This window comes from Dromiciops gliroides, chromosome 1 (assembly GCF_019393635.1).
Source record: "Dromiciops gliroides isolate mDroGli1 chromosome 1, mDroGli1.pri, whole genome shotgun sequence".
In the NCBI taxonomy this organism is placed as follows: Eukaryota; Metazoa; Chordata; class Mammalia; order Microbiotheria; family Microbiotheriidae; genus Dromiciops; species Dromiciops gliroides.
In genome coordinates, this window is record NC_057861.1 from 634,889,762 (window position 1) to 634,915,388 (window position 25,627).

A 25,627-nucleotide genomic window follows, 5' to 3' on the forward strand; every position below is an offset into this window, starting at 1 on the left:
TTTCTCTATCCCTGTTGGCAGTGCCACTATCTTCCAATCACCCAGGTCCACAGCCTAGGAGGCTGGAGCCCTTGATTCTCCCTTACTCCCCATATCCATTCAGTTGACAAGTCCTGTCAATTCTAGCTCCCCAGCCTGCCCACATCCATCCCCTTCTTTTTACTCATATCATAGCCACCCTAGTTGGTGCTTGTCATTACCTCTTGCTGGGGCTGTTGCAATAACCTCTTAATGGCTCCTCCTGCCTCAAATTTTTCCTTTCTCCAGGCCATCTTCCTCACATTTGCCAAATTGATATTCTTTTTTTAAATGTTTGTTAACTGTTTTATTGATGCCCTTTTTAAGTATCACTTTCACCTTCCACTGATACTCCTCCTCCTTTTCTAATCCCATCCAATAGAACCAACCCTTACAACAAGTAAGTATCATTAAGCAAAACAGATCAACACACTGATCATCCCAATGGATCTTCCTCAAGAAAGGTGGGACCATGTCTCTTCCCTACTCAAAAAAGCTCTAGGGCCTTCCACTTGCCTCTAGGATAAAATAAACTTTGCTGTTTGACCAACTGGCTACAACCCACCTTTCTAGATTGGGTGTCCATCACCCTCACTCCCACAACCTGCTCTCCATCCAAACTGACCAACGTCTAGGTCCTCAAACATGGTATTCTGTCTCCTGTCTCTGTGCTTTTGATTGATCCCTTCTCCACACTGAGAATGTCCTCCTCTTAGAATCCCCCTTTCCTTCTCAGGAATTCTTCCCTGCTGTCCCTCCCCCTAGTGGTTCCTCTCCCCAGATTGTTTACATTCTATATTTACTCACATATGTCTGTATTATTTCTTCAATAGAATATAAATTCCTAGAGGGCATGGACTGTTTCCTTTTTGAGTGTATCTATATCTCTTGTACCTAGCCCAATTCCTGGGACATAAAAAGTGCTTAAGAAATGCTCTATGAATTGAATGAATATCATGAAAGCAGTTGACCAAAATTGCACCTATACCCAATATTAAATGTTTAAGTTGAACTGGGTTGGATAATAAATGCTTTCTTATTTGAGACTTCTGAAAAAGATCTAAAAGAATGACTAAATCATGAATGTTATAAAATATTACTTTACTCATCAGATGAATTGCCAGCAGATAAAAGGCTTTGCATTTCAGATCTTCAGATTACCTTAATCTTACTGCATTTTATACCAGAGTAAAAGTTTATGACCTGGCATGTTCTTTATAATAACAACATTTTCTCAGCAAAGGCTGTCAGGAAATTTTCAACCATGTCAAGTGTCCATGTAACACAGAAAAGAAAGAGTCACGGATGAGTCCTCGATTATGAACTTGTGTGACTAGAAAAATGATCATACCTTTAACAGAAATAGAGAAATGACAGACACACCTATCAGCAATGCTTCTCTTTAATTTCTTTCATCCCAGAAATCTTAGAGACTAACTTTATTCATCAGTTTTTATTCAGTACCTACGTAATACGACATATGCAGCGTGGTACTAAGCTGTATACAAGTTGTCTTATGGTTGTATTATATTGTCACTAACATCCTCTGATACTACATTGTGGCATGGAGGTGAACCTCAGTTCTCAAGGTCTATACTAGTTGAATACAAGTTCCAGCAGGGCCTTCCAAATTGAAAAGATTTTAAATATGGACCCAGTGATATATCTCTTACCTGACTACCTACTCAGTCAACTAGGAGTGTAAGGGCCCATGATCTCCATCCATCGAGATAGACAAGGACCAAGACCAATGAAATCACATATCATTGCAGATTTGGGTTAACCCGACTTCTTTCCATCCTTGCCCGGGAAATGTAGAATAACTTAAATTCCAGAAAAGATGGTTATTTCAGCATGAAGTATAGGTTATTAAACACATGGCTCAGCACAATCAAGGGAGAAACAGGGAACTTCAGCTACTAGCCAGCAGTTCAGAGAACCAGCTACTTCACAGGGCTTTACAGCCTCCCTTGTCTCTTCCTCCTACCCCTGTCCTTTGCCACATTCTGTCCTTCGCTCCTCTTCTCCTTTCAGCCCATCTGTCTTTTGTATCGTGGCCTTGCTATCAGAGCTGTTCTCCAGAACAAGTGAGGGCAGCTAGTTGTTTATTTCCTGTGGTCCTTTCTCGGGGTCCTTATTCATGTTGTTCCACTCAACCCTTTAACCCTGAAATAAATTTATAGTGTCTAAAGTATAATAGCCTCCTCCCTTTCCTGCTATCAATGGTACTTTTATAAATCAATTCTGCTGATTTTAGATCTACCATTTGACCTTGGAATCAAGAATACCCAGATTCAAATCTTGCCTCTTGTCACATCCTGACTTTGTGACCATGACTTCATGTTTCAGCTTTTTAAGACTAAAAGTTACAGATAGGGTGCCAGTCTATATTGGTAATGAGAGTTTCCAACCTGAGAATTGTGTATATGAGGACTGTCCCCTTCCCACCATTCCCCCCAAAAGCATTTATGAAGTTAGAGCTGTGAGGAGATGTGTCTTCTACTTTGTTGCCCTTCATTTTATCCTAGCTGCATTCTATAACCATCCTTTGGTGAGGGGTGGGGGGTGTTTTCGCTGGTGCAGGAGTAATGCTATGAGATTTGTCTGGTTTCCTAGGAGTGGTTCGCTATCCTCGTGTCAAGAAAAACAGCTCTCAGGATCCAAGCAGTGAGCCTGCCACTCTGGAGACTGACATGGAGCAGGAGAATGCAATAGACAAGCACAATCTGGAGCGCAAGTGTGCGATGCTGGAGTACATCTCGTACGTTGGCCTTTTGACTGCAACCCCCTTGGCTGTGGCAGAGTATATATGTACCCAAAAGAATTCTGAAGATTTCTCTCCAGGCCCAAAGAAAAGTGTCATGGTCACAAATGGCTTGGAGTTTAGTCAAAGAACTGTAGACTTGGAGTCAGAAGAACCTGGGGCGAAGTCTTTTCTCAGATGTGGAACTGTTAGCCAGTCAATGAACCTCTCTCTTCCCCTGTAAAATGGGAATAAGAATACTTGTACTGCTAAAAAATTAAGAGGGATAGAGGAGACCGGAGCTGTTGTTTCACTGGCACAGGGGACTCTGGGGAGGAAGCCCTCATGGCCAGTGCAGGTCCACACCATCTCGCCAACATATATAGTTTTAGAGATCAGGGGTCACACATCCAGCCCAAGTCAGGGCAGGCTTGTGCTAGGGTCATCCTGGCCACAAAGCTCATTCTCTGGCTCGTGTCCTACACTGCCTCTATTTTTAAATTACATGAAAAATCAAGATAAAAGTTTAAAAGACGCACAGGAGAGAGTAGAAGGAAGTTGAGAAGGAGATACAGCAAGCCGGGCAGAGTTGGATCTACCATGTAAAACTTAATAGCTGCTTTTTAAAACCAAGCTGGGTGCAATAAAAACTCACACGGTCCTATGCAGGCATCTTTTTTTTTGTCCTTCATTAAAGGAAATGGTCACAATAACAAAGAGGAAGTATTAAAAAAGAAACACTTTGGGGGCAGCTAGGTGGCACAGTGGATAAAGCACCGGCCCTGGATTCAGAAGGACCTGAGTTCAAATCCAGCCTCAGACACTTAACACTTAATAGCTGTGTGACCCTGGGCAAGTCACTTAACCCTCATTGCCCCACCAAAAAAACAAACCAAAGAAAAAGAAAGAAACACTTTCACCAAAAAAAGGAGAAAAGAAAAGAAACGCTTGCACTGCCCCCCTCACAGGGTTGTTGTGAAGTCCTGGAGGACTATGAGCGTTGAAAATTACTGTGGCTTCTCTCATAGTAATGGTGTTGTTCACATGGCACTTAAGGTTTACAAAGTACTTCCCTCTAAAATTCTCTGTCTGGGAGGTTGTACAAGTATTCCTTTCCCTGTTTTACAGATGAGAGGTTGAGGCCCAGAGAGATGGTGAGTGGTAGCCCACCACCCCAAAGGCCCTTTGACTCCACTGTCTCTTTCCATTATGCCCAGACACCCCCCTTCTTCTTGTGTAGCGGTGTACTCAATGTTTCAGTGTCTTATGAAGCTTTTTCTCCAGTTCACTCTGTGGTCCTTGAGGTCACAGGACTTTGACCTGGAAAAGATAAGTAAAGCTTCAGGTTCCTACTTTTTCAGATTGAAGTCCAGAGAATAGAAGGGACTCGTGCAAAGTACTAAGTTCAGTAAACAAAGAAAGCCAGGATTTGAACCCAGTTAATTTAGCTATAAATGCAGTTTTCTTATTACTATACCACACTCAAAGTAGGCTGTATTGCAGACCTTAGATCAATAATTTTTACATTGTTTGGGGTGATGATTACTAACTTTGTTTGTCTCCCTCCATTGATATACCTTATTATGCCTGTGGATGGGAGCCTTTGAAAGGCTTGTAGCTATCAAGGGAACCAGGGAATACTCTGTTGCCTGCCTGTTTCCCTCTATCAAGAAAGACCAATAAAGATGAGCATGAAGGGAGAGGGGCTCAGCCAGGGCTCACAAGAGATCATCTTCATACTTGCAACACAGCAGGGCAGCTGGGGAATTGTATTCAGACTTTCTTGCTAGCCCAAAATCATGTAGTCTTTAGGTGTTATTTGTAAGAAGAGGATTCCATTTTGTAATGTTGGAGATTCAGTTTATACTCTCTCTGCTTCAACATAGGACTGTGCTCAACTCAAGCCAAGTCTCACTTACTGGAGTCTGTTAAATAAGGCACTACTCTAGACAGTCATTCCTTTCCCCTCGTTGAAAATCAGTAGCCACTAATACCAAGTTCCCTCTTGCCAACTTTCTTTGCCCTTGGACTATCACTTCCTATGCTGGAATGCCATTGACTTTGTGTCATGCTATTTTCCCTTTCCATGACAGAGCATAGCAACCCCTGGCTGGAATTACCTATTTTATCCCTGAAAATGTTCCCATGGCCTGTTCCCACATCTAATAAAGCCAGAGGGACATATATACTGTGGGAAGTCATCCCTGGGAAGATTTAGGTTATTCTCAAGGTCAGGTTAATTATCCTTTCATGAACCACATCCTGACTCAGACCGCTTAAAATCACATTTGTGCCAAATACAGAGAGGGTAAGGGTAGGAGTGTGACTACATTTAGCCTCACCCTTCCCACAGCACTACTACAAGGCATTGAGAGAACAAAGAAACTAAAGGCCTTCCCCCACCCCGGGATGTCAGCATCTATAATTTGAGTATTATTGATCTTCATAGCATTAGATGTGCCAAGAAACTTTAATGAGGATTCATCTTACAATACAGGTTTCTCATCTAGTAAATGAGTCAGTATTTAATTGGATAGTTCATCAGAAAAGATGTGAGTTCAAAAAAGTGACTTCAAAAAAGTAACCTTCTGATTACTTAGTTGTGTGATCATGGGCAAGTCTTTTAAACTCTCTTAATTCATTTAACTTGCATCTCTTCTGTAATAAGATAAAAATACCTTTGGTAGTTGCCTTACTCAAAGATCAGATATGGGCATCACGTATATGAAGCACTTGGCCAAGCTTAAGTCCTTATGCTTGTCAGCTATCACCATTCTTGTTATTGCTATTCTAGGGAGAATCCTGCCTTTTTCTCTCTTGTAGTTTACTTCCATTCTTTTAGCCCTACAAAGGACATTTCCACCCTCACACACCTTTCCAGTGGACTTTCATAATTTTCATTTCTACTTGCCTGCCAGTCTGGGGGGAGGAAGAAAACTGAAAATTCCACATTCCAGAATTAGCAAAGGAGTCCAAATCATACTGGGTGTGAAATTCTCAAGGGACTGAGAAATGAACTGGGGCAAAAGTGTCCGTATGCTTTTTATTTATATTGTATGTGAGTGCTCCACTGAAGTCCAATCCCAGGGCCCCACAGTAATGCAGGCTTGAGGCTATATCAGAAAAGTGTCAATTCTAGCAAGTTCTCCCAGTCTTTAAAAGCCTGGTCATGGGGGTATGTCTGGGATCCGAGAACCAACATAGCCAAGTTAGACAGTCTCTTCAGCTGGGTAGCCACAAACAAGGTAATACTATTTTATATGTTGGGGTTTTTTTTGGTGGGGCAATGAGGGTTATATGACTTGCCCAGGGTCACACAGCTAGTAAGTATCAAGTATCTGAAGCCAGATTTGAATTTAGGCCCTCCTGAATCCAAGGCTGGTGCTTTATCCACTGTGCCACCTAGCTGCCCCCAGTAATACTATTTTAAACCCCAACAACTCTGGACTGCTAGGTGGTACAGTGGATAGAGTGCTGGGCCTGGGGTCAGGAGGACCTGAATTGAAATCCAGCCTTAGTAGTGGTGTGACCCTGGGCAAATCACTTAAACCTCTGTTTGCCTCAGTTTCCTCAGTTGTAAAATGGCAACCCTAAAGAAGGAAATGGCAAACTACAATCTTTATAAGAAAACTTCATAAAAATGGGGTCATCAAGAGTTGGACGTGACTGAACAACTTAACAGCAACCAAAACTCTCGAAGACTATTAAGTCATAGAGAAGTTGCAATCCATGTCTGTGTGGGGAATACCTACTCTAATCCACAGACAGGCCCTTCAAGCATTCACGTGCCAAGAGCACATACAGTTTCCTAACCATTTTTGTGTCTGTTTAACCATGGACGATCTTAGAACCTTCATTTTTACATTCCTTAGTGGGAGCCGTGAGGTGCTGGATGATGGCTCTATACCTGGTGATGGATTAGGGGCTGCAGGTCTGGACTCCAGCTTCTATGCACACTTAAAGCGCAATTGGATCTGGACCAGCTACATCATTAACAAGACCAGAAAGGTGAGTTCTTGAGCTGACTCAGCATAATATAGTCATATGTTATTGCTGTTATACAGTTCGTAAATGAAAGAGCAGTGGATTGAGAGTCAAGGACCTGGGTTTGAATTCTGACTACTTACTACCTGTGTACTTTTGGGCGAGTCACTAGCCCTCCTCAGGCTCCAGTTTTCTCACCTATAAAAGAAGGAGTTGAATGAGGTGACCTTTTAGGTCCCTTCTAGATCTAAATCCCTCATCATAAGATTGCCTTTACTGATAATTTACACACTTAGAACTTTTTCCCCTCTGAAAATTTCTATGTAAGCAAAACTGGAGTCAGAAGCAGATATTTAGTTCAGTATGTCATGTCAGGTGAATTACAAGACCATAGGATGCTCTTGTCTGAGTTTGGGTTACTCCAGGGTAATACCTAAGGAGAAGGACCTTGACAAAAGGTTCTCTTAGGGGAAAGTACCATCTCAAGCCTGGCAGACAGCTCATTCATAATTGGTATTTTCCCATTTGATGATGAGAAGATCTCATTTTCTTCTTTACCATTCCTGTCAGCCTGGAGAGACATGGTTAGTGGAGCTCCCAGAATCCACTCTGAAAAAAGATGCAGGCACAGGTCATTCCTCCATGTGCCCAACTGACTTATTCCTCCCCTCACAGAGCAACAGAAATTAACACACTGATCAGGGCTTAGATCTCCCTGATCCCACCATGTGTCTCTTCAACACATTTAGTCTGAGACTGTTCCACCCTCTCACATAGGCCACTACACATTGGTATAATTGACAGTCTCAAAGTCTACCAGAGCCTTTATTAAACACCTCGTGCATTATTGCTATCCCCTGTGGCTAGAGCTCCTGGTAGGTGTGAACAGTCCTTGTCAGTGTCTCTGAATGCTGCTGACAGAGCTGAAAGGAAAATTCAAGGTCATCTAGTTCCAACCCTTCAATTACATATCCTTGTAGCCTTTGTGCCTGTTCTAATCTTTTTCAGTGCTAGCTTTTCTTTGGATTCTTCCCCTCTGGGGTAAAATTTCCAGGAAACATTTTTTAAAATATCATTTTTGCAGAAACAAGTTAAAAGGTTTCAAAGAAGAGGCTCAAGGAAAACATTACGTTTGGGATAATACAATAATCAGCATATTACTGTGCATGCATGAGAAAATTCTCTTCTCTGGACCAAGTCGCAGGCAACTTTCCTCTGTTATTGATAAACTATTTTCTGGCCTTCGTTATAGGCTTTTGTGAATGTTAGTGAATTTATTGCCTCAGATACCTGGGGATTTCTTGATACTTACACATATTTGTCTTTTAGGAGAATACAGTTTCCGAAAATGGCCTTACAGTGAGGCTCCAGACATTTTTATCCAAACGCTCTCTGCCACTAAGTGCTGGAAGTAAGTATCACTCTGCCTCATTGGTAGCTTCAGTTCTTCCCAAATGTAGAACTAATGATAGTTCAGCAGCTAAAAGCTTTTCAGTTATTTTGGAAAGATGTGTTCAGAAATTGTCTTGAAATTTATGTTTGTGGTAATATTTCCTTTTTAATCATTTCTAGATAATAGGATAAATATTTTGGGAGATGCAAAAGCCCCCTCGGAACTCCCTCTAGAGAAGGAAGAGCAGTTTGAGATCGGCAAAGAAATGACACAAGACAGAAACAAGAGGGTGAGGGGCGGCAAAAGCCAGAAACGGAAAAGACTCAAAAAGGACCCTGGAAAGAAGGTTAAGAGAAGGAAGAAAGGTTATTGGTCATTTGCAGTTTCATTTCTCTTTTCTGCTGCTACTCCAATTTCCTGATTTCACTATATTAACTATGAAAATCATATATCAACTAAGTCTTAAATTTATCCACCACTGTTTTCTCTCCCTTCATTTGAGATACTTTTGTATTGTCATTGCCAATTCATTTTCCCAACCAGACTGACAGATAAAGAAGGATTCTTGGCCTTCCTTATACCTTTTCCCAGCTTTCTTTGTCTCTGTCTTTTAAAGAGTAGTCATTGCCTCAGTATGTCTAGCTTCCTGTCTCAATTCAAACCTCTGATTATGTTTCTTCTTGCAAATTCTTGTCTAAATATACACACCTTGCAAAAATTCTAGTCTCTTTTCTGTTTTCTCTTTTCATCTCTGTATGAACACCAATTAAGTCAAAATTTAACATCATTTTATATTTTGAAACTTCTTTCAAAGAGCAGGCAGGGTTGTTAAAACCTGCAGGGCAGGGTTCCAGGACTCTTTCAGCCTTGAATCAGGCATTCAACTACATTGCTTTTTGGATTTTCATCTTAAGATTGCACATCAGATGTCTTTTACGGGGGAAAACAGTTTGAGATGAAAGGAGGCATATTTGAATTTTTTAGATTGCTTTATTTCAAAGAAGTAGCCCAGATTTTTCCATAAAGATCTAGCTGATATGGCTATTTAAATTTTAAGAAAAATCTAGGTTTTTGTTTGAAAATGGATCCAGAGAGATCTAAGTTTTTCATCCCTATGTCATGAGAATAGGGAAGGCAGGGAACTGGATTCGTTTGACTAATATCATTCAAAATGGAATTGCAACAGTTGAATTACTCCCCTTTGGATAAACTGTTGGGAGATGTTTGGGCAGGTTAATATAGTAGGGCCTATGAATATCTAGATTTATATTTTTTTAGGAAAGTTCAATATTAGTATGGATTTGGATTTACATTTTCTTGCCCTATTTTTTTTTTTGGTACTATTAGAATAGTTGTAATTTGTTAAACAGCAACAACACTAGAAAATGGACTTTTGGAAACTGGTAATGCCAGGTAGCATCCACCTTCTGTAACTCAAGTGTCACCTGCAGCTGCCACCTATAGTCCAGACACTAAGGGTAGGGGGTGGGGGTGGGAAGGTGGAGAGCTAGCTCTGCACTCGCCCAGAATGATGACTGTGAAATCTATAGACTGAGATTTCTTCAACTGGAAAATGAGGGAGTTGAACTAGATAATCTCTAAGGTCTTTTCCAAGTGTAAAGCCTATAAAACTGTGAAATAGAAGCATGGTGTTTGTTAGAAGAAACTAAGTCAGCATATTTCTTCCTCTCATGTTTAGGAGAAAAGTCAGAAGAAAAAAGCAAAAAAATGCGCTACCATGATGAGGCTGACCAGAGTGCTCTGCAAAGGATGACACGTTTGCGTGTGACCTGGACCATGCAGGAAGATGGGCTGTTGATGCTTTGCCGAATTGCCAGTAATGTCCTAAACACAAAGGTATCCAGTCAACTGCTGCATTTTTCCTTGCTGTGTTCGTTTATTCATTTGACAAACATTTAAGTGCTTACTACCCAGGCACCCTGAGCATGCTTCTGTTCCCACTCTCCCCTCTACCTGTAATGTACCTCTGTATTGTTTTTCTATCCCACAGACTACTTAAGTGTTGTGTCCATCCCCCCTGCACCCCGACTGTACCCCCTCCATCCCCCACCCCCACCTTGAGCTTTACAAATAGTCAACTCAGTCCAACCATTATTTGCTGAGCTCTAGTTCTGTGCAAACACTGTCTTTTGAATGTTTAGTTTTTAAATTTTTACTGAGAAATCAGATTTCCACCAGGAAAACACACTTTTAAAAATCTGACATCCTTTGCTTTGCCTCATCCTTTGGAGCATCCACTTGAGCAGGAACTGCACCGACCCCTTTGAACCTGTGCGCCACAGTCTCAAGACCTCTGCTCTGGCTCCAAGGCACTAAGGAGTGACGGTCTCCTTTTCATGTTCCTTCAGACATTCGCTATACCACCTCCTTGTGCATAAAGCAGGACTGGCCCATTCTCTGTCTGGAACACAGGCCATCTCCATTGGTTCTCTTGGGTACCAGGGCCACTTCACAGCCAGCACAGTAACACTTGCAGAGAAGCACATGAGACCCTTCATCCTTCTGTTTCCCCTCTCCTGGGCACTCTCCAGATGAGATCATCAGCACCCTTGCTAGGTGGGCTGTCCCAGCTGACCGAAGTACTGCAGATGGGCTCTGTCTAGGACAGATCACCCCAGAGTGCTCCCTCCTCAGTCCTAGGCCTCTCCTAATGTGCACTAAGATCTCATCCGCTCTTTGGGTTCCACGTCAGACTCTAGTTCATGGAGCTCATAGTGCTCTAAAAACCCCAAGTCTTTTCCACCCAAACTGTTTGTTAGCTGTGCTTCCCCCACCTTGTACTTTATCTGCTTTTTCTTTTTCAGTCCTTGTGTAAGAGTTGGTACAATGGAAAAGATACTGGATCTGGGGTCATGGAGCCTAGGTCCTGCCCCTCACTGCCTTTTGAATGCATCACTTCACCTTCTGAGTCTGTGTTTCCTATAAAATGAGAGGGGGTGCACTAGACAGCCTCAAAGGTCCCTTCCAGGTCATCCTCCGGTCTGGGGTCGTAGCTTTATCTCCTCACCACTACCAGCAGGGCCACCCTGCATGCTGCTGGTACTTGGTAAATGGTTTTTGAATAAATGAGTTGGTGCTGCATCCAGTATGTTTCCAATTCCACCTCCTTTACAATGATTATGTAAGGGTAAGGAATGTATGCTGCCTCATGAAACAATTGTAAATAAACTCAAGGGGTAGTCATTGTAAAATGTGCTCTAAGGAAAGAAGTGCCATCAAGCATTTATCATTCTATTCACCAACACATCCCTATTATTAGAAAAGTGTAAAATCGAATCTTGTGAGAGGTCCAAGAGAGAGAGAATTGAGAGCCTGCTGTGTCTGTGAGAGGTTGGGCATAGGGGGAGGTAGAGGGGGAGTTCCCACCTTCCTTCAAATCCTTAACCTTTCAACCAGAATGGCTTTCTTGCTATTCCTTAACTCCGCATTCCATCTCCCATTTCTGGGCCTTTGCCTGGATTGTGGCCTGTGCGTGCATGGCATTCACTTTCTCCTCTCCTCAATTGATAGAATCTTTGACTTTCTTCAGGCTTGAACCCAAACACTATCTCCTATGGAAAACCTTTCCAGATACTCCTAATTGCTAGTGTTCTTTCCCTCCCCAGTCTGTCTTGTATTCATTCACTTACCTGTGTAAATATTGTTATTCCATCTTCCTCCTTCCTTGTAAGCTCCTTGAGGATAAGGATTGTTCATTGTTTGGACTTTCTGTCCCCAGGTCCTAGAATAGGAATTCCTTCATTTTAAATGCTTGTTAAATTATTGAATTGAATTGAATTGAATTGAAGCAGGTGGCCTTTGAGATGAGCTTTAAAAGATGGAGAGGAGTTCAGTAGAAAAAGAGAAGGGTATTCTAGGCAGAAGGAACAACATGATCAAAGGGGTGGGGGGGATTGTAGATATATTTGTGGAACAGTAAGTAGTCTAGTTTTCCTGGAACATAAAATACGTGTGTGGGTATAATATAAATTAAGACTAGAGAGATGAGGTAATGTCATATTAGGGAGGGGGTGATTACCAGAGTTTGACCTTTTCTTGGAAGACTCTGATTTTTCTGTCTTTCATATTTGATCTAGGTGAAAGGCCCTTTTGTTCCATGGCAAGTTGTCCGGGATATTTTGCATGCCACTTTTGAAGAGTCATTGGATAAAACATCCCACTCAGTTGGGCGAAGAGCTCGCTACATAGTCAAAAATCCACAAGCCTATCTGAACTATAAGTAAGCTCTTTGTAAAGAATTTCTTTTTTACCTGGGGTTACAGTGGTTCTAAAAATTCTATCAATATTAAAGCTTTCCCCTTAATAAACCTTAGATAAGACAAATATGCAAATGTATACACATAATTTTTGTTCTAGACCTGTGATTTCATTGAGATACAGAATTCACAGTTTGGAAAATCCCTCCATGGGTGCAGACTGGCAAAGTATGTCTACATTATAGTCCTAATGAGTTGCTTGGGAGTCAGTAGTTTAAGTGACCTGCCTGTGGCTACACAGTTAATTAGCAGTAGGAATCAAGCCCAGCATAAGGCCCAGTTGTACAGTAGGCTTCTTGCTTGATGGACATGAGTCAGACTAAACTGAAATTTGGGTCTTCCTGAAGATAGAGCCAGACCTTGATCCACTCATGTCTCTCCCCATTTTACAAATGAGGAAACTGAGACTGAGAGGTTAATGACTTGCCCAGACTTAGGACATTAGTGCAGGCTATTGCGCTTCTTACGAGACAGAACGTGGTACAATGGCCGTGACACTGATCCTTGAGTCAAAAGACTCCTACCACTTAGTAGCTGGGTGACCGTGGGCTAATAGAACCATGCTGGCACCATTTGTCAACCCCTGCAAAGAAAGGATTGCTTTTCCCAGAGCAGCCACTCCATAGACCCCAGCCTTAGCCCACATTCTCCTCCCATCTTCCATAGCTTTCTAGCATATTCCTTGGAGACTCAGGGGACAGACTTGTGAAAGCTCCTTCCTGCTTTTAAAATATCAGGTAGAACACTGACCTGCCAGTTGGAAATCCAGGTGCCATCCTGAGGGAATTTATTCAAGTCACTTTGGCTTTCTTCAAATCAGTTCTAGAACTGGAGAATTAAGGCTGGCACAGCGTTTTTGAACCCAAGTATGATCATCATAAAATGCCCTTAAAACCCAATGAACCGTACCAAAAAAAAAAAGAAAGAAAGAAGGCTCTTGATTCATGACAAACATAAGGGATGAACCTTTGGCACCAATCCTTTTCCTTTTCAGATAGTTCTCTGGTTCCTAGAATTGGTACTTTTTTTTTCTTTTTTTTAAAGTGAGGCAAGTGGGGTTAAGTGACTTGCCCAGGGTTACACAGCTAGTAAGTGTTAAATATCTGAGGCCGGATTTGAACTCAGGTTCTCCTGAATCCCAGGCCGGTGCTATATCCATTGTGCCACCTAGCTGCCCCGAATTGGTACTTTTAAGATGGAGGCTTCATAAAAAATAACACCTGAAAGATAAGCTACACTGTGCCATAGGGCAATCAGCATCTCTGAGTCCAAGTCAGGTGTTTGAGTGCTAGCTCTCTGAGAAGCTTCAATTTCTTCATCTGCAAAATTGGGAGAATATTACTGGTGCTCCTGATCTTTTAGGGCAGCCATTAGGAAAGCACTTTGGAAACCTCAAAGAACAATAATTAATGTATCTATCACCTTTTGTTCTTTAAGATTAGTTTCTGGGGAGCAGCTAGGTGGCGCAGTGGATAGAGCACCAGCCCTGGAGTCAGGAGTACCTGAGTTCAAATCCAGCCTCAGACACTTAACACTTAACTAGCTGTGTGACCCTGGGCAAGTCACTTAACCCCAATTCCCTCACTTTAAAAAAAAAAAAAGATTAGTTTCTGGGGCAGTTGCTACGACCCCTAGTTGATTCTCTGGGATTTCAGAACATAACGGACATTTAAATACACAAAACCATTTTCTTTATCTTTTCCTGATGCAGAGTTTGCCTTGCAGAGGTGTACCAAGATAAAGCTCTCGTGGAAGATTTTATAAATCGAAAACATAACTATCAAGACCCTGAGGTAAGAACGGTGTGATTGCTACGGGGCTGTGAAACCAAGAACAGTGCGATTTCTGGGCCACAAAAGAAGTCTCTTATTTATTTGGTACCGAGTGCCAGTGTTGGACTTGGACTGGCAAACATGAGATTTTTCAGAACCATTTGGGAAATCTACTTCCCAGTTCCTTGAGTTTGAACTTTACTCAGCTGGCTCCCATAGTCACTTTTTAAATGAGGTTAGAGCTGGCCATGGTCTCCTGCCTCAGGCCTGCATTGGAAAGGAAATGGAGCAGCTCTTCGGAGATCCCGTCCAGGTTCTTTGCACACTGTCAGCCACCTCTGGAGAGCTTAAGAAAAGGCACAGAGTTTGCTTCCTGAGACATCCCTTTCAGTCTGCAATTCCATAAGGACTCTAGAGCTGTAGATACACAAAACTAGATAAGGATGGAGGGATGCCGACTGGCAGTAGGTCTCTTGGATTGAAGACAAGGAAATTGGGACAGGCAGCTGACAAGTTAGTCAGATTATATTTCTTCCCAGTTCATCTCCTTTGCTCTTCCCATTGTGGTGTTATGAAAAGAGCTTGGAGTTGGCAGCTGACAAGGTCAGTTTTCTTAAACTGGATACTACATGAATCCAGAGAGTGGAAACTTCCCACATTTTTCATTATCTGGACCTTCTCTTTCCCCTGATCATCCCCTCTTGTACCATAATTCTTTCTGCATGGCGGCCCCCTCACGGGGACCATGAGCTCCACAAAAGCAGGTTTGTATCACATCCAGCTTTGTATTTTTCCCAGGGCTTGCAGCACAGTGCCTTGCATACAGTAGGCTTGTAATAAATGCTCATTGATATGAACTGTACTTTATTGAATAAGATTAAACATAATGCTAACTGGGCATAAATTAATAAATAGAAAGTGTTTATTGACCCCATTTGGAGTCAGGAGGTCAGAGTTCATTTATCAGCTCTGAAACAAATTATCTGGGTAACCTTGAACCCCACATTTCAGCTCTCCCAGCTTCAGTTCCAAAATGAGGATAACAGTACTTAGGCTCCTAACCTCTCTGAGTTATGTTAGGAAAGAACTTTATTAAACCTTAAAGTACATTGGGTAGCTAAATGGTACAGTGGATGGAGTGCCAGCCCTGAGTCAGGAAGATTCATTTTCCTGAACTCAGATCTTACCTCAAACACTTATTAGCTGTGTGGCCCTGGGGCGGCAAGTCACATAACCCTGTTTGCCTCAGTTTCCTCATCTGTAAAATGAGGTAGAGAAGGAAATGGCAAACCACTCTGGTATCTCTGCCAAGAAAACCCCAAATAGGGTCACAAAGAGTCGGACACAGCTGAAAGACAACAACAAAAGTGCATAGAAACTTAAACTGTTGTTTCCTCTTGGTGATAGGATATTCCAGACTCTCGGAATCAGCAAAGCCAGAACTAGGCAGTCTTTTTTTAAATAGTATTTTATTTTAATTTTTTTCAAATTACATTAAAGATAGTTTTCAACATTCATTTTGGTAGGATTTTGAGTTCCTAATTTTTCTCTCATCTTCCCTTCCCTCCCCTCTCGCAAAGCCAGCAAGCAGTCTGACATAGGTTATACAGTGCAATCATGTTCAACATATATTTCCACATTAGGACTAGGCAGTTTTGTTGCTGGTGCACATTCAGGTGCAGATCTCTCCTGCCCTCCCTTCAGTCTGTATGTAGAGTGTGGGAGGCAGCTGTGTAATTTAAAATTCTAAATGTGGGTTTTAATCTGCCCCCCCCCCAGGTTTTGGGGGGGAAACTGACTAAAATCACTGATAAACAAGTTTAGAATTTTTTTTAAGGGTTTATTGAAAGATAGTAAAAGAAAGAGAAAGATTGAGAAGAGATTCCTTATAACTTGGCAATCCTAGCCTTCCTAAGCTCCCACTTCTGAAGTTCCCTGCCACCATGCCAATGTCTCGCAGCCAAAGAGGAAGCACAGTCCCCCCAGCATCTCCTTTGTCCTTCGTGTCCTCCTCCCAGAAATGGGAGGCTCCTCAAGTTGATTGGCTGGTAACCTTGATAGACAGTACCCATGAACAAACGTCACTTCCTGACGTAAAGGCTTGCCCTCAGAGGCTTTCTCCTCATGGTGGAGCTTTTCTACAGTAAGTCTCCAGCAGGTGGCATCATTCCAATCGTTACACAGCCAATGAGGCCCATTTCCTTTAGGGACAGGCTTGGGGACATACATTATGAAGTAACTGACTGGATAAGATTTTGCATAGCCTTCTTTTGTGAAAGGAAGGGGTTTAATGTTTCATCCTCTTCTTTCAAAAGGTTTGTGCTGAAGAGTTTAAAGAATTTGTGGAGAGGCTTAAAGAAAAGTTCAGTTCTGCCCTGAGGAATCCTGACCTTGAAATCCCAGACACACTGCAGGAGTTGTTTAGCAGGTACAGTAAGTACTTCAGGGATAATTGGTGTGGTCCATGATATGAAAGAAGAATGCAGTCAGCCTGAGGATCCCACATGTGTTTCTCCTGGACAAGCCGTTGTGTGAAAATCATGGTGACACTGTCTAATTTTACTTGGCTCCACATTTAAACATTGCCCCTTTGCCTCCCTATTCCCTTGGACAACCAGCCTAGACTGGCTTCTCCACTCACTCTGCCTGAGGCCTGCAGTAATGTTTGTCTTGCTTACCTTAGAGCTTTCAGGGGAATTAACAGCCTTACGACTAGAGAAGGGTGGGCTGTCATTATTAGGTTTCTGGTTTGATTATCTATGTTTCCATTTCTGTTCCTGTTGCATAGGAACCTGTGACTGGGGTGTCCCCTATCATTTACTTGTGCTTCTGAGTAGTCCTCCCCTTTTAGACTTTCACGATGATCAAACCAGATTTCCCATGCTTGCCTCAAGTTTAAATAATTTGTCTGTTTTACTCATTAGGAAAGTCCCTTCTTCGGTTTGACTTCTAAAGTCACTTCTTTAAACATTTTATGTTTATTGATTCAAGCCCAGTTAGCCAAATGTTTGGTCTTACTCCATAGAGTTCATTTCATGTCAACAAGCATTTATTAAATAAATGCCTACTCTATGCAAGGCACAAGTTAGATGTGACACAGACACTGCTCTCAAGGAGCTTAGGGTCTGTCTACCTGAAGGGAATTACCATGCACACAAAGAACTATGATACAGAAGAGTTTGATGAGGGGGAAAGGAAGGTCCCATGAAAAATGTGGGAAGTCAAGGTTCATCTAGTGCCCAGTTTAAGAAAAATCTACCTTGCCTACCTTCCAACACTGATAAGTGGCTCATGTTGTCCTATGCAACCTTGGAGAAATTATTTCTGCACTTCAGTTTCCTCTTCTATAAAAAGAAGAGAATGGGGGGCAGCTAGGTGGCACAGTGGATAGAGCACCGGCCCTGGAGTCAGGAGGACCTGAGTTCAAATCTGGCCTCAGCCACTTAACACTTACTAGCTGTGTGACCCTGGGCAAGTCACTTAACCCTAATTGCCTCACTAAAAAAAAAAAAAAAAGAAGAAGAGAATGGATTAGATGACCTTCAAGGTTACTTCCAGCTCTATGATCCAGCCCAGGTTTTTTCTGTTGTATGGGCACAATTCCAGAAAACTACTTGTAGAGAATATTTACCTCTTTTCACTGAAGTATTCATAAAGTGAATTGAAATTAATTCATACCTTGACTTTTTAAAAAAGAACTTTGTAATACCTCTTACTTGGAAACCCAAACCAACCTAAACATATCAAATGCTATATCACAGTAATGTTAATTCATTAGATTTCTCAGTGTGGCTCTAGACATCTGAGCTTGTCCTGGAGGCTGGGGGTGTGGGGGTATGCCTGTAGGGGAGGGCAAAGGAAGAAGGAGTGGTGTAACTAGAAGGTAGTTATTAGAGCCAAGACCAATATAATAAATGAGGCTACAGTGTCCCAATGAGTCAGACTAAGAAAAACTGAGCTAGACTGGCGAAGCTGTATGGAATGTTGTTTATGCGAAAAAGCCAAGAGGTAGATCACTCAGATGACCACACAGGTCCCCGGGGCAATGGATTTGTCTTTATAACCTGATTTATTCTTTGTATTATAGGATCCACCTTGCTCGCCTTCTTCCATTAAATTGTCTCTAATTCCCATCCCAGGCCTTTAATTTTTAGCATCAAGGTTTGAGGTTGGTGCAGAGGGTTTACAGATGGCCATCAAGTGACGTTAGGTTAAATGTGTCCTCTTGTTGTTAGTCAAACAGTCCAAAGTCTGTGTTGGAGTTTCCTTTTCTGTTTCTTCTTCAGGTACAGAGTTTTGGCAATCGGCGATGAAAAGGATCAAAGCAGAAAAGAAGATGAACTTAACAGGTGAGTGTGGGCAGGCGTAATCCCTTCTGTCATTAGGCTACCTTTTGTTTTTCTTAGAATTGTAATTAGTGGAAGGAACTTTGGATTTGGAGTCAAAAGACCTAACTCTTCTATTTCCTGGCTGTGTGACCTTGGGTGATTCACTTCATTCTCTGTGGCTCAGTTTCTCTATCTGTTAAATGAAGAGGTTAAATAAGATGGTCTCATAAGGTCCCATCCACCTCTAAATCCTACGAGCCTATAAAGATCTTCGCTTTTTTTTCTTAGAAGTCAAGTTAGCCCACAAAACTTTTGTTGCCAAAGGTTCAAACCTATAAACAAACAAACAAAAAAAGACTCCTATTCTCCTCCCAACCGCCAGCTTCTGGTCATGGACTCAGGAGTGCCAAAACCCAGGCAGAACAGGTGTGTAGAGAAAAGCATGTGCGCTTCACTTCTCTGCATTAGAGTGTGAATTAGGAAATACGGGTCTTTGGGCTTCCTTCCAGCACTGAAGTTCTCTGATTTTATAACTCTGATAGGTCTCTACTATCAAAGTGGGCTAAAAAAAGAAACCTCTTAGAACTGTTATCACATGACCTCTCCGTAGGAAAACTGTATTGTGTCTATTTTTCTTTTAATTCTAAAAACTAATCAATTTTAGATGTTTAAATTGTGTGCCTTAAAAATCATTTCTCTTTAAAGAAAATGCTATTTTAAAATCTTTTTTAATATAGTCACTACATTAGATGACTGTGTGATAAGGCAGTGTCATCTTCTGACCTGCTCTGATTGACAACTTTAAAACATTTCTGTCTGCAAAGGGCAGTCAGCTAAGGACATTCAGTTCCAGGAAGTATTTTTTTCTGCTTTGAACCTCTGTTATTTTGTGAGATTGCTAACTCTCTTGTATCAGTATTGATTTCAGAGGTTTGATGGTCTTGTCACCTGCCTGTTCTTTTTCAGTGTGGATGATATTCACTTTCTAGTACTGCAAAACCTAATCCAGAGCACGTTGGCCCTCTCAGATAATCAGATGAAGCTGTGTCAGTCATTTCAGGTAGGTATCAGATTGGCGTTTCCTCCTTATGCGTGGGATTTGCTTATGGTTCCAAACATTGGGGAGGAGGCTGCCATTTACATCCTTCCGTGTCTTTATCACTGTCCAGCCCATGGGATCTAAAAGGAGTTGGGGTCCAGTAGGCTGTCCGTCGGCACTTCAGCAGAGAAAGGAATAGCAGCAATATTTAGGACAAGAAATTGGACAGAAATAAGGAGATGCAGATATGCCACTCAAGGAGCAGTCAGCATGAGTAGCCAGTTTGGGGAGGTTTTTTGTTCCTTTGTTCTTTTTTGTTCTTCGGGTTTTTTATATTAGTGCCCAGAATTGTTAGGTGTTGAAAAATATAATGTTCTGGGGGCCTTAAGACTTCTCCTTTTCCAGAGAATTTAAAAGACCTCTCATTTTTCTTTTTGATACCCAAATGAAAAAGATAAGAGGAAGGGGAAATTAAAGCACATAAGTGTTTAATGGAACCTTGCTCCAAGACCAGACTAGTCCTATCTCTTTAGAGATTTTACTACCTTCTTTTTAAAAACTTTTGTTATTATCTAAATAGAGACCAGCTTTCAGGGAAAGTAGAGGATTTGGAGAGGCCAGTTATCTCCACATTTAATCCCTTCTTGGATCCCAGGAGAGCCACAGGTCGTCCTTTGTCCTTGTGTAGATCCATGCTCTTTTTCTTGGAAGTCAATCCCCCTCCTTCCATCCTCCTTCTCTTCCCTATTCCCCTGACAAAAAGCACAGTATCATCTCTCTTCTCCCATTTCATCCTGAAGGAATTACCAGCCCCTTTCCCTAAAGGCCTTTTTGCAAATGGCATCATGAGGGGAGGGGGGGACAACAACATTGGATTCAAATAGCCTAGATTTAAATACTCACTCTCCTGCTTTCTCATCTGTCAGATGAGGGTCTTGGGCTGTACCCTCTTTAGAGTCCCTTCCAGCTCTAAATCCCCTTTGAGCTATAGGGAGACAATAGAAGGAATGCATTTAAGGAGTTGCCACATTTTGAAAGTCCTAGTATTTCGAGCCGGAAGGACCTTAGGGATCTTCTGCTTTAACTCCCTTGTTTTACAGGCGAGGAAAGTGAGAGTTGCCTAAGTAAGTTACAGAAGTGTAAATCAGACCCAGATACTTGACTCAATGCTGCAGCCCAGTTATCTCTGAGATACCTAGAGTGGAAAGCATCTCACCTGGCTCCTCTTGGGTCTTCTTGTCTCCCAGCTTCTTAAACTTATCCCAAAGGCTTAGATTCCTAAGCCACCCCCTCTTCCTTCAAGAAGACCTATTTTCCACCTGTCATAATGGTGTGTCTTGTCAATACGTAGGTGGAGACAAAGGGAGCCCTAGATGCTAATGTTGATTCTTCAGTCTTACCTCTCAGAGGAAACTTCAGACTGGCTTTCTTTATCCTAACGGTAATCACCATGATAATGATATATGTGACTTTTCTTACAACAACCCTTTGATATGTGATCTCATCCATGTGGATAGTTCTACAAAACGGCCTGCATCCACTTCTCTCGGCTGACGTGGTCAGCAACCTCAGTCAGGCCCTCATCACCTCCCACATGCGCTGTTGCATTCCTAATTGGCTCTGCCTGCTTCTAGTCATCCCCCACATAAATGTAGATAACAATAACATAGCATCATATGACCTATGTAACATTAATATAACAGTATAAAGACCAAAGTATAGGTCTGACCATGTCATGGAGGGCACAGTTGGTGCTTCTTGCTAAATGGTGTTTGTGACTGTAGATACAGAAACTCATTCCTGCTTCCTCATCCTGTAGGACTCTAGTCCTGGGAATCCTCAGCAGGGGGTCTCTCCACAAGGCATGGATACCAATAGCACACACAGACGACTTATAAGTTACTGTTCACTCTCACTGCCTTAGAGACCCGCCTTCTTTAATGGCAGCACCTCTCTCTGCAGGCCTCTTTTGCAAAACCCTTGTCTTGAGCACTTCTTCATTTGTAATATGTTTCAGCCTATTCACATCCATCACTACTTCCCAAGTGCCTTTGGGTCTACCTTAACTTTCTTTGTCAATTTGTTGTGTCTGTCCAAGATATATAGCCCGATCTAGCTCTCGGGGTAGATAGGGAACTTATCTGTCTTCTAAGTGAAGGAACTGAGGTAACACCAGAGAGGTGGATCAATCTGCCCAAGATCATGTAGCTAGTAAGTGGCAGAGCAGAATTTGATTCCAGGAGTTCTGACTCCCAGTCTAATACTTTGTCCCCTGTATCCTGCTTCCTCTTATATACAAGAAGTCATCACATGTAACCCTCTGACATGATTCACTTTGTATTTGGTTTTAGCATTGAAGGTCAGTGCCTCTAAGTTTAACTTTATGCATACAAACTACTTTGATAAGTGGAGGGCCAAGGAACTTCATTTGTTTGGGAAAAGGATTTTTAGAACAAATGTTTTGTTTTCATTTAAAGCCAGCGTGTATAGAGGAAAAGGGGAAATATTTGTTGCTTTGGCCACAAGAGGGAGCCCAGCAGGAAAAAAAATATTTTGTGGTTGAGTTCCACAGTTCCATGGTGGCTCAAAGGACACTGATTCAACAAATATTTAGTAATTACATCCTGTTTGCAGAGCACAGTGCTGGCGATAAAAGAGGTGCAGAGTTGAGAAAAGAGAGCTGTCACCCTCATGGAATTTACATTAGGAGGATAAAATGAGAGGACCATAGATCCCCACAGATTTAACTAAAATTCACGATGAAGTCCAAAAGTTGAAAGGTGTTTTGTTTTGATGGGAGGATCATCAGGAGGATTGAGGGTGGAAGGGTCAAGGAAGAATTTCTTGGAGGAGGTAGAGTTTTAATTGGTCTCCTGGTTTTCCGTCTACCTAAATGTCCAGTCCTGCTCTCCTTTGCTGGATGCAGATCAGACCATCCAGCCATCGGTGTCCCTCAGAGTTCTGTCTTGGTCATCTTTTCTCCTCCCTCTACACTTGGTGGTCTCATCAGCTTTCATAGATTAAATTAACAGCTCCATGCTCATGATTCTCAGATTTACCTTTCCTGCCCCAATCTGTCTGCTGACCTCCAATGGACTTTGAGACATCTTGAACCAGATGTCCAGTACACAACCTTAAATTCATCATGTCCAAAACTGAACTCAGTATCTTTCTTCCTAAACCCTCCCCCAGTCCCTCCCCATCTTCCTATTCCTGTAGAAGGCAACAGCCGTCCTCCCAGTCTCTCTGGCTCACAAACTGGTGCAAACCCTTATCACCTCATGCCTGGACTATTGCAATAGCCTGCTGGTAGATCTGCCTGCCTCAAGTTTCTCCCTATCCTCCATTCAGCCACTCAAGTGATTTTCCTAAAGCACAGGCAGGTCTGACCATGTCACTACACTACTCAGTAAACTCCAATGGCTCCCCTGTCACTTCAGGTATCAAATACAAAATGCTCTGTTTGGCATTGAAAGCTGTCCATAACCTGGCCACCTCCTTCCTTTCCAGTCTTTCTTCTTCGATGTTTTTCCCCACCATGGATTCTCTGTTCTAGTGACACTGGTCTCCTGCCTGTTCCACAAACAAGACCCTTCATCTCTCAGCTCTGGTCATTTTCTCAGGCTATCCCCCTTGCCTGGAACACTCTTCCTCCAACTACTGACCTCCAAGCTCCCTTTAAGTTCCAACTAAAATCCCATCTTCTGCAGGAAGCCTTCCCCAACCCCTCTTAATTCCAGTGCCTTCCTTCTATTTATCATTTCCTATTTATCCCCATATTATATAGCTTGCTTTCTACATTTTTGTTTGTGTAATGTTTTCCCCATGAGATTGTGAGCTCCTTGAGGACAGGGACTTTTTTTGCTTTTCATTGTGTCCCCAGCACTTAGCACACTGCTTAATAAATGTTGATTAATGAATTGATTGATCAAACCCCATGTTTTCTAGAGGAAGTCACTGGGGCCCAGAAAGCTAAAGTAACAAGCTCAAGGTTATGCACCTTGTACCTGGCAGCTAAAGAAAACCCATGTCTTCTGACTCCTGGTCTAGTGACTTTTCCATTCCACCACAATGTCTCTCTTCCTTCCTGTACTGATCCTTATGAAATCCCAAAACTAATTCTGTGTTATATGGAAAGAAATGTCAGAGCAGCTGATTCTTGGGAAATCTGCTTGGTCATCATAGTGGACCCTTCATCTCTTCCTGGGGCGCCTTCAGGCCTAATCAAAGAGCTCATTAATGAAGAGTTAGGGAGAGTATCCAAAAGCCATATGCATGTCCCTTTAGAATCTATCTCAGGACACAAAGTTCAGAGAAATGCTACTGGGGGAGATGAGGGAAGAAGTGGAGTTTATACTCTCTCCCAGTGAGGCTATAGTTTCTGCCATGTGTGTCTGTGGATGTTAGGTTGTAATGCCTGTTTGTGTTAGTTATTTGTGGATTGGGGGGGGGTGTTTTGTTTTGTTTGTGTTAGTTATTTGTGACAACTAGAACTGTTAATACAGTCTTAGGTTGGGCTAGTATCTGGAAGTGGGGGAGGTAGACTGGGAGCTCATAGTCCCATTAGTCCATGCTATGGTTTGATATCTGCAATACAGGGTCCAGTTTGGGCACCACATTTTAAAAGTGAGATCAGTAAGCTAGAACATGACCAGAGGGGGTGCAGCTAGGATAACGAGAAGTCTGAAAACTACCAGATGAAGAAAAATTGGACTGAAGCAAATGGAAGAAGATAATCTGATATTTAAAGGGCCCACCTGTGAAACTGTATTGACTCTGCTTTCTCCCAGAGGAAAGAAATCTAGAATCAGTTAAGGGGAGTTAATAGGCAGCAGTTTTTGGCTCAACATGAGAAAAAACGTGCTAACAATTAGCACTGTCTAAAATTGGAATGGGTTTCCTTGAAAAGTAGTGAGTTCTTATTTATTATTTATTATTATTATTGTAGAAATCTCCTCCACTAATGAACTCATTATCTTTCCCCTAAAACCGACTCCTCTTCCAAATTGCACTATCTCTGTCAAGGTACCACCATCCTCCTAATCACCAAGGTTCTCTACATTGGTGTTATGCTTAACTCCTACTCTCCCTCCTCACATAATCCAGTCACTTACCAAATCTCAACATCCCTCTCCTGTCTGTCACCACACTAGCTTAAGCCCTCATCACTTTCACCTGGAATATTGCAATACTGAGCTTATTGATCACCCTGCCTGAAGTGTCCGTCCTTTTCAATCCAGCCTATACAAACATAATTACCAAAATGATTTTCCTAAAGTGAAGGTCTGATTATATCACTCAGTAAACTTTACTGACTCCTTATTACCTTTAGGATCAAATAGAAGCTCCTACTTGGCTTATAAAGCCCTTCATAGCCTAGCCCAACCTATCTTTCCAGCTTTATATATTACTCTCTTTCCCACACTCTGCAGCCCAGCCAGACTGGCTCTCTTGATGTTCCTCACACATAACACTCCCATCTTACTATCTTCCATCTTTGCACTAGCTGTTCCCCATACCTAGAATATACTCACCTCTATCCTCACTTCCACCTCTTATATATAATCCCTTGTTTCCTTCAAAACCATGCTCAAGCTCTGCTTTCTACGTAAAGCTTTTCATGATTCCTTCAACTTCCACCAACTTTAACTTGTATTTATTTTCTACAGCCTAATTTATGTACCTGTCATCTCCCCAATAGAATAGGCAGGGGCTGTTTCATTTTTGTCTTTGTGTTCCTGATATGTAATAGGTAGACATTGAGTAAATGGTGTCGATTGATTCTTGAAATAGAGGTAAGAGAGTGGGGCGGCTAGGTGGCACAATGGATAAAGCACCGGCCCTGGATTCAGGAGTTCCTGAGTTCAAATCCGACCTCAGACACTTGACACTTACTAGCTGTGTGACCTTGGGCAAGTCACTTAACCCCCACTGCCCTGAAAAAAAAACAAAAACAAAAAAAAAGAAATAGAGGTAAGAGAAAGACCAAAGTAAGATGGGTGGGTCTCAACCCAGCAATCCCTATCCCTGTAATACTTACCAGAAATCCTGGCATCCTTAGCCTTGGCCTCTT

General features: G+C 42.1%; 1 protein-coding gene across 1 annotated transcript in view; it reads left to right on the top strand.

Annotated features, from left to right (window-relative positions):
• Window positions 1–25,627, top strand: part of GTF3C1 (general transcription factor IIIC subunit 1) — a 125,207-nt gene that overhangs the window by 83,198 nt on the left and 16,382 nt on the right. Inside the window, exons 20-29 of the mRNA XM_043976649.1 lie at window positions 2,635–2,779; window positions 6,634–6,769; window positions 8,075–8,156; window positions 8,318–8,503; window positions 9,838–9,995; window positions 12,236–12,378; window positions 14,127–14,208; window positions 16,503–16,615; window positions 18,474–18,536; window positions 19,482–19,575. Coding sequence (XP_043832584.1) covers window positions 2,635–2,779; window positions 6,634–6,769; window positions 8,075–8,156; window positions 8,318–8,503; window positions 9,838–9,995; window positions 12,236–12,378; window positions 14,127–14,208; window positions 16,503–16,615; window positions 18,474–18,536; window positions 19,482–19,575 — 1,202 coding nt within the window. The remainder of the gene's footprint in view (window positions 1–2,634; window positions 2,780–6,633; window positions 6,770–8,074; window positions 8,157–8,317; window positions 8,504–9,837; window positions 9,996–12,235; window positions 12,379–14,126; window positions 14,209–16,502; window positions 16,616–18,473; window positions 18,537–19,481; window positions 19,576–25,627) is intronic.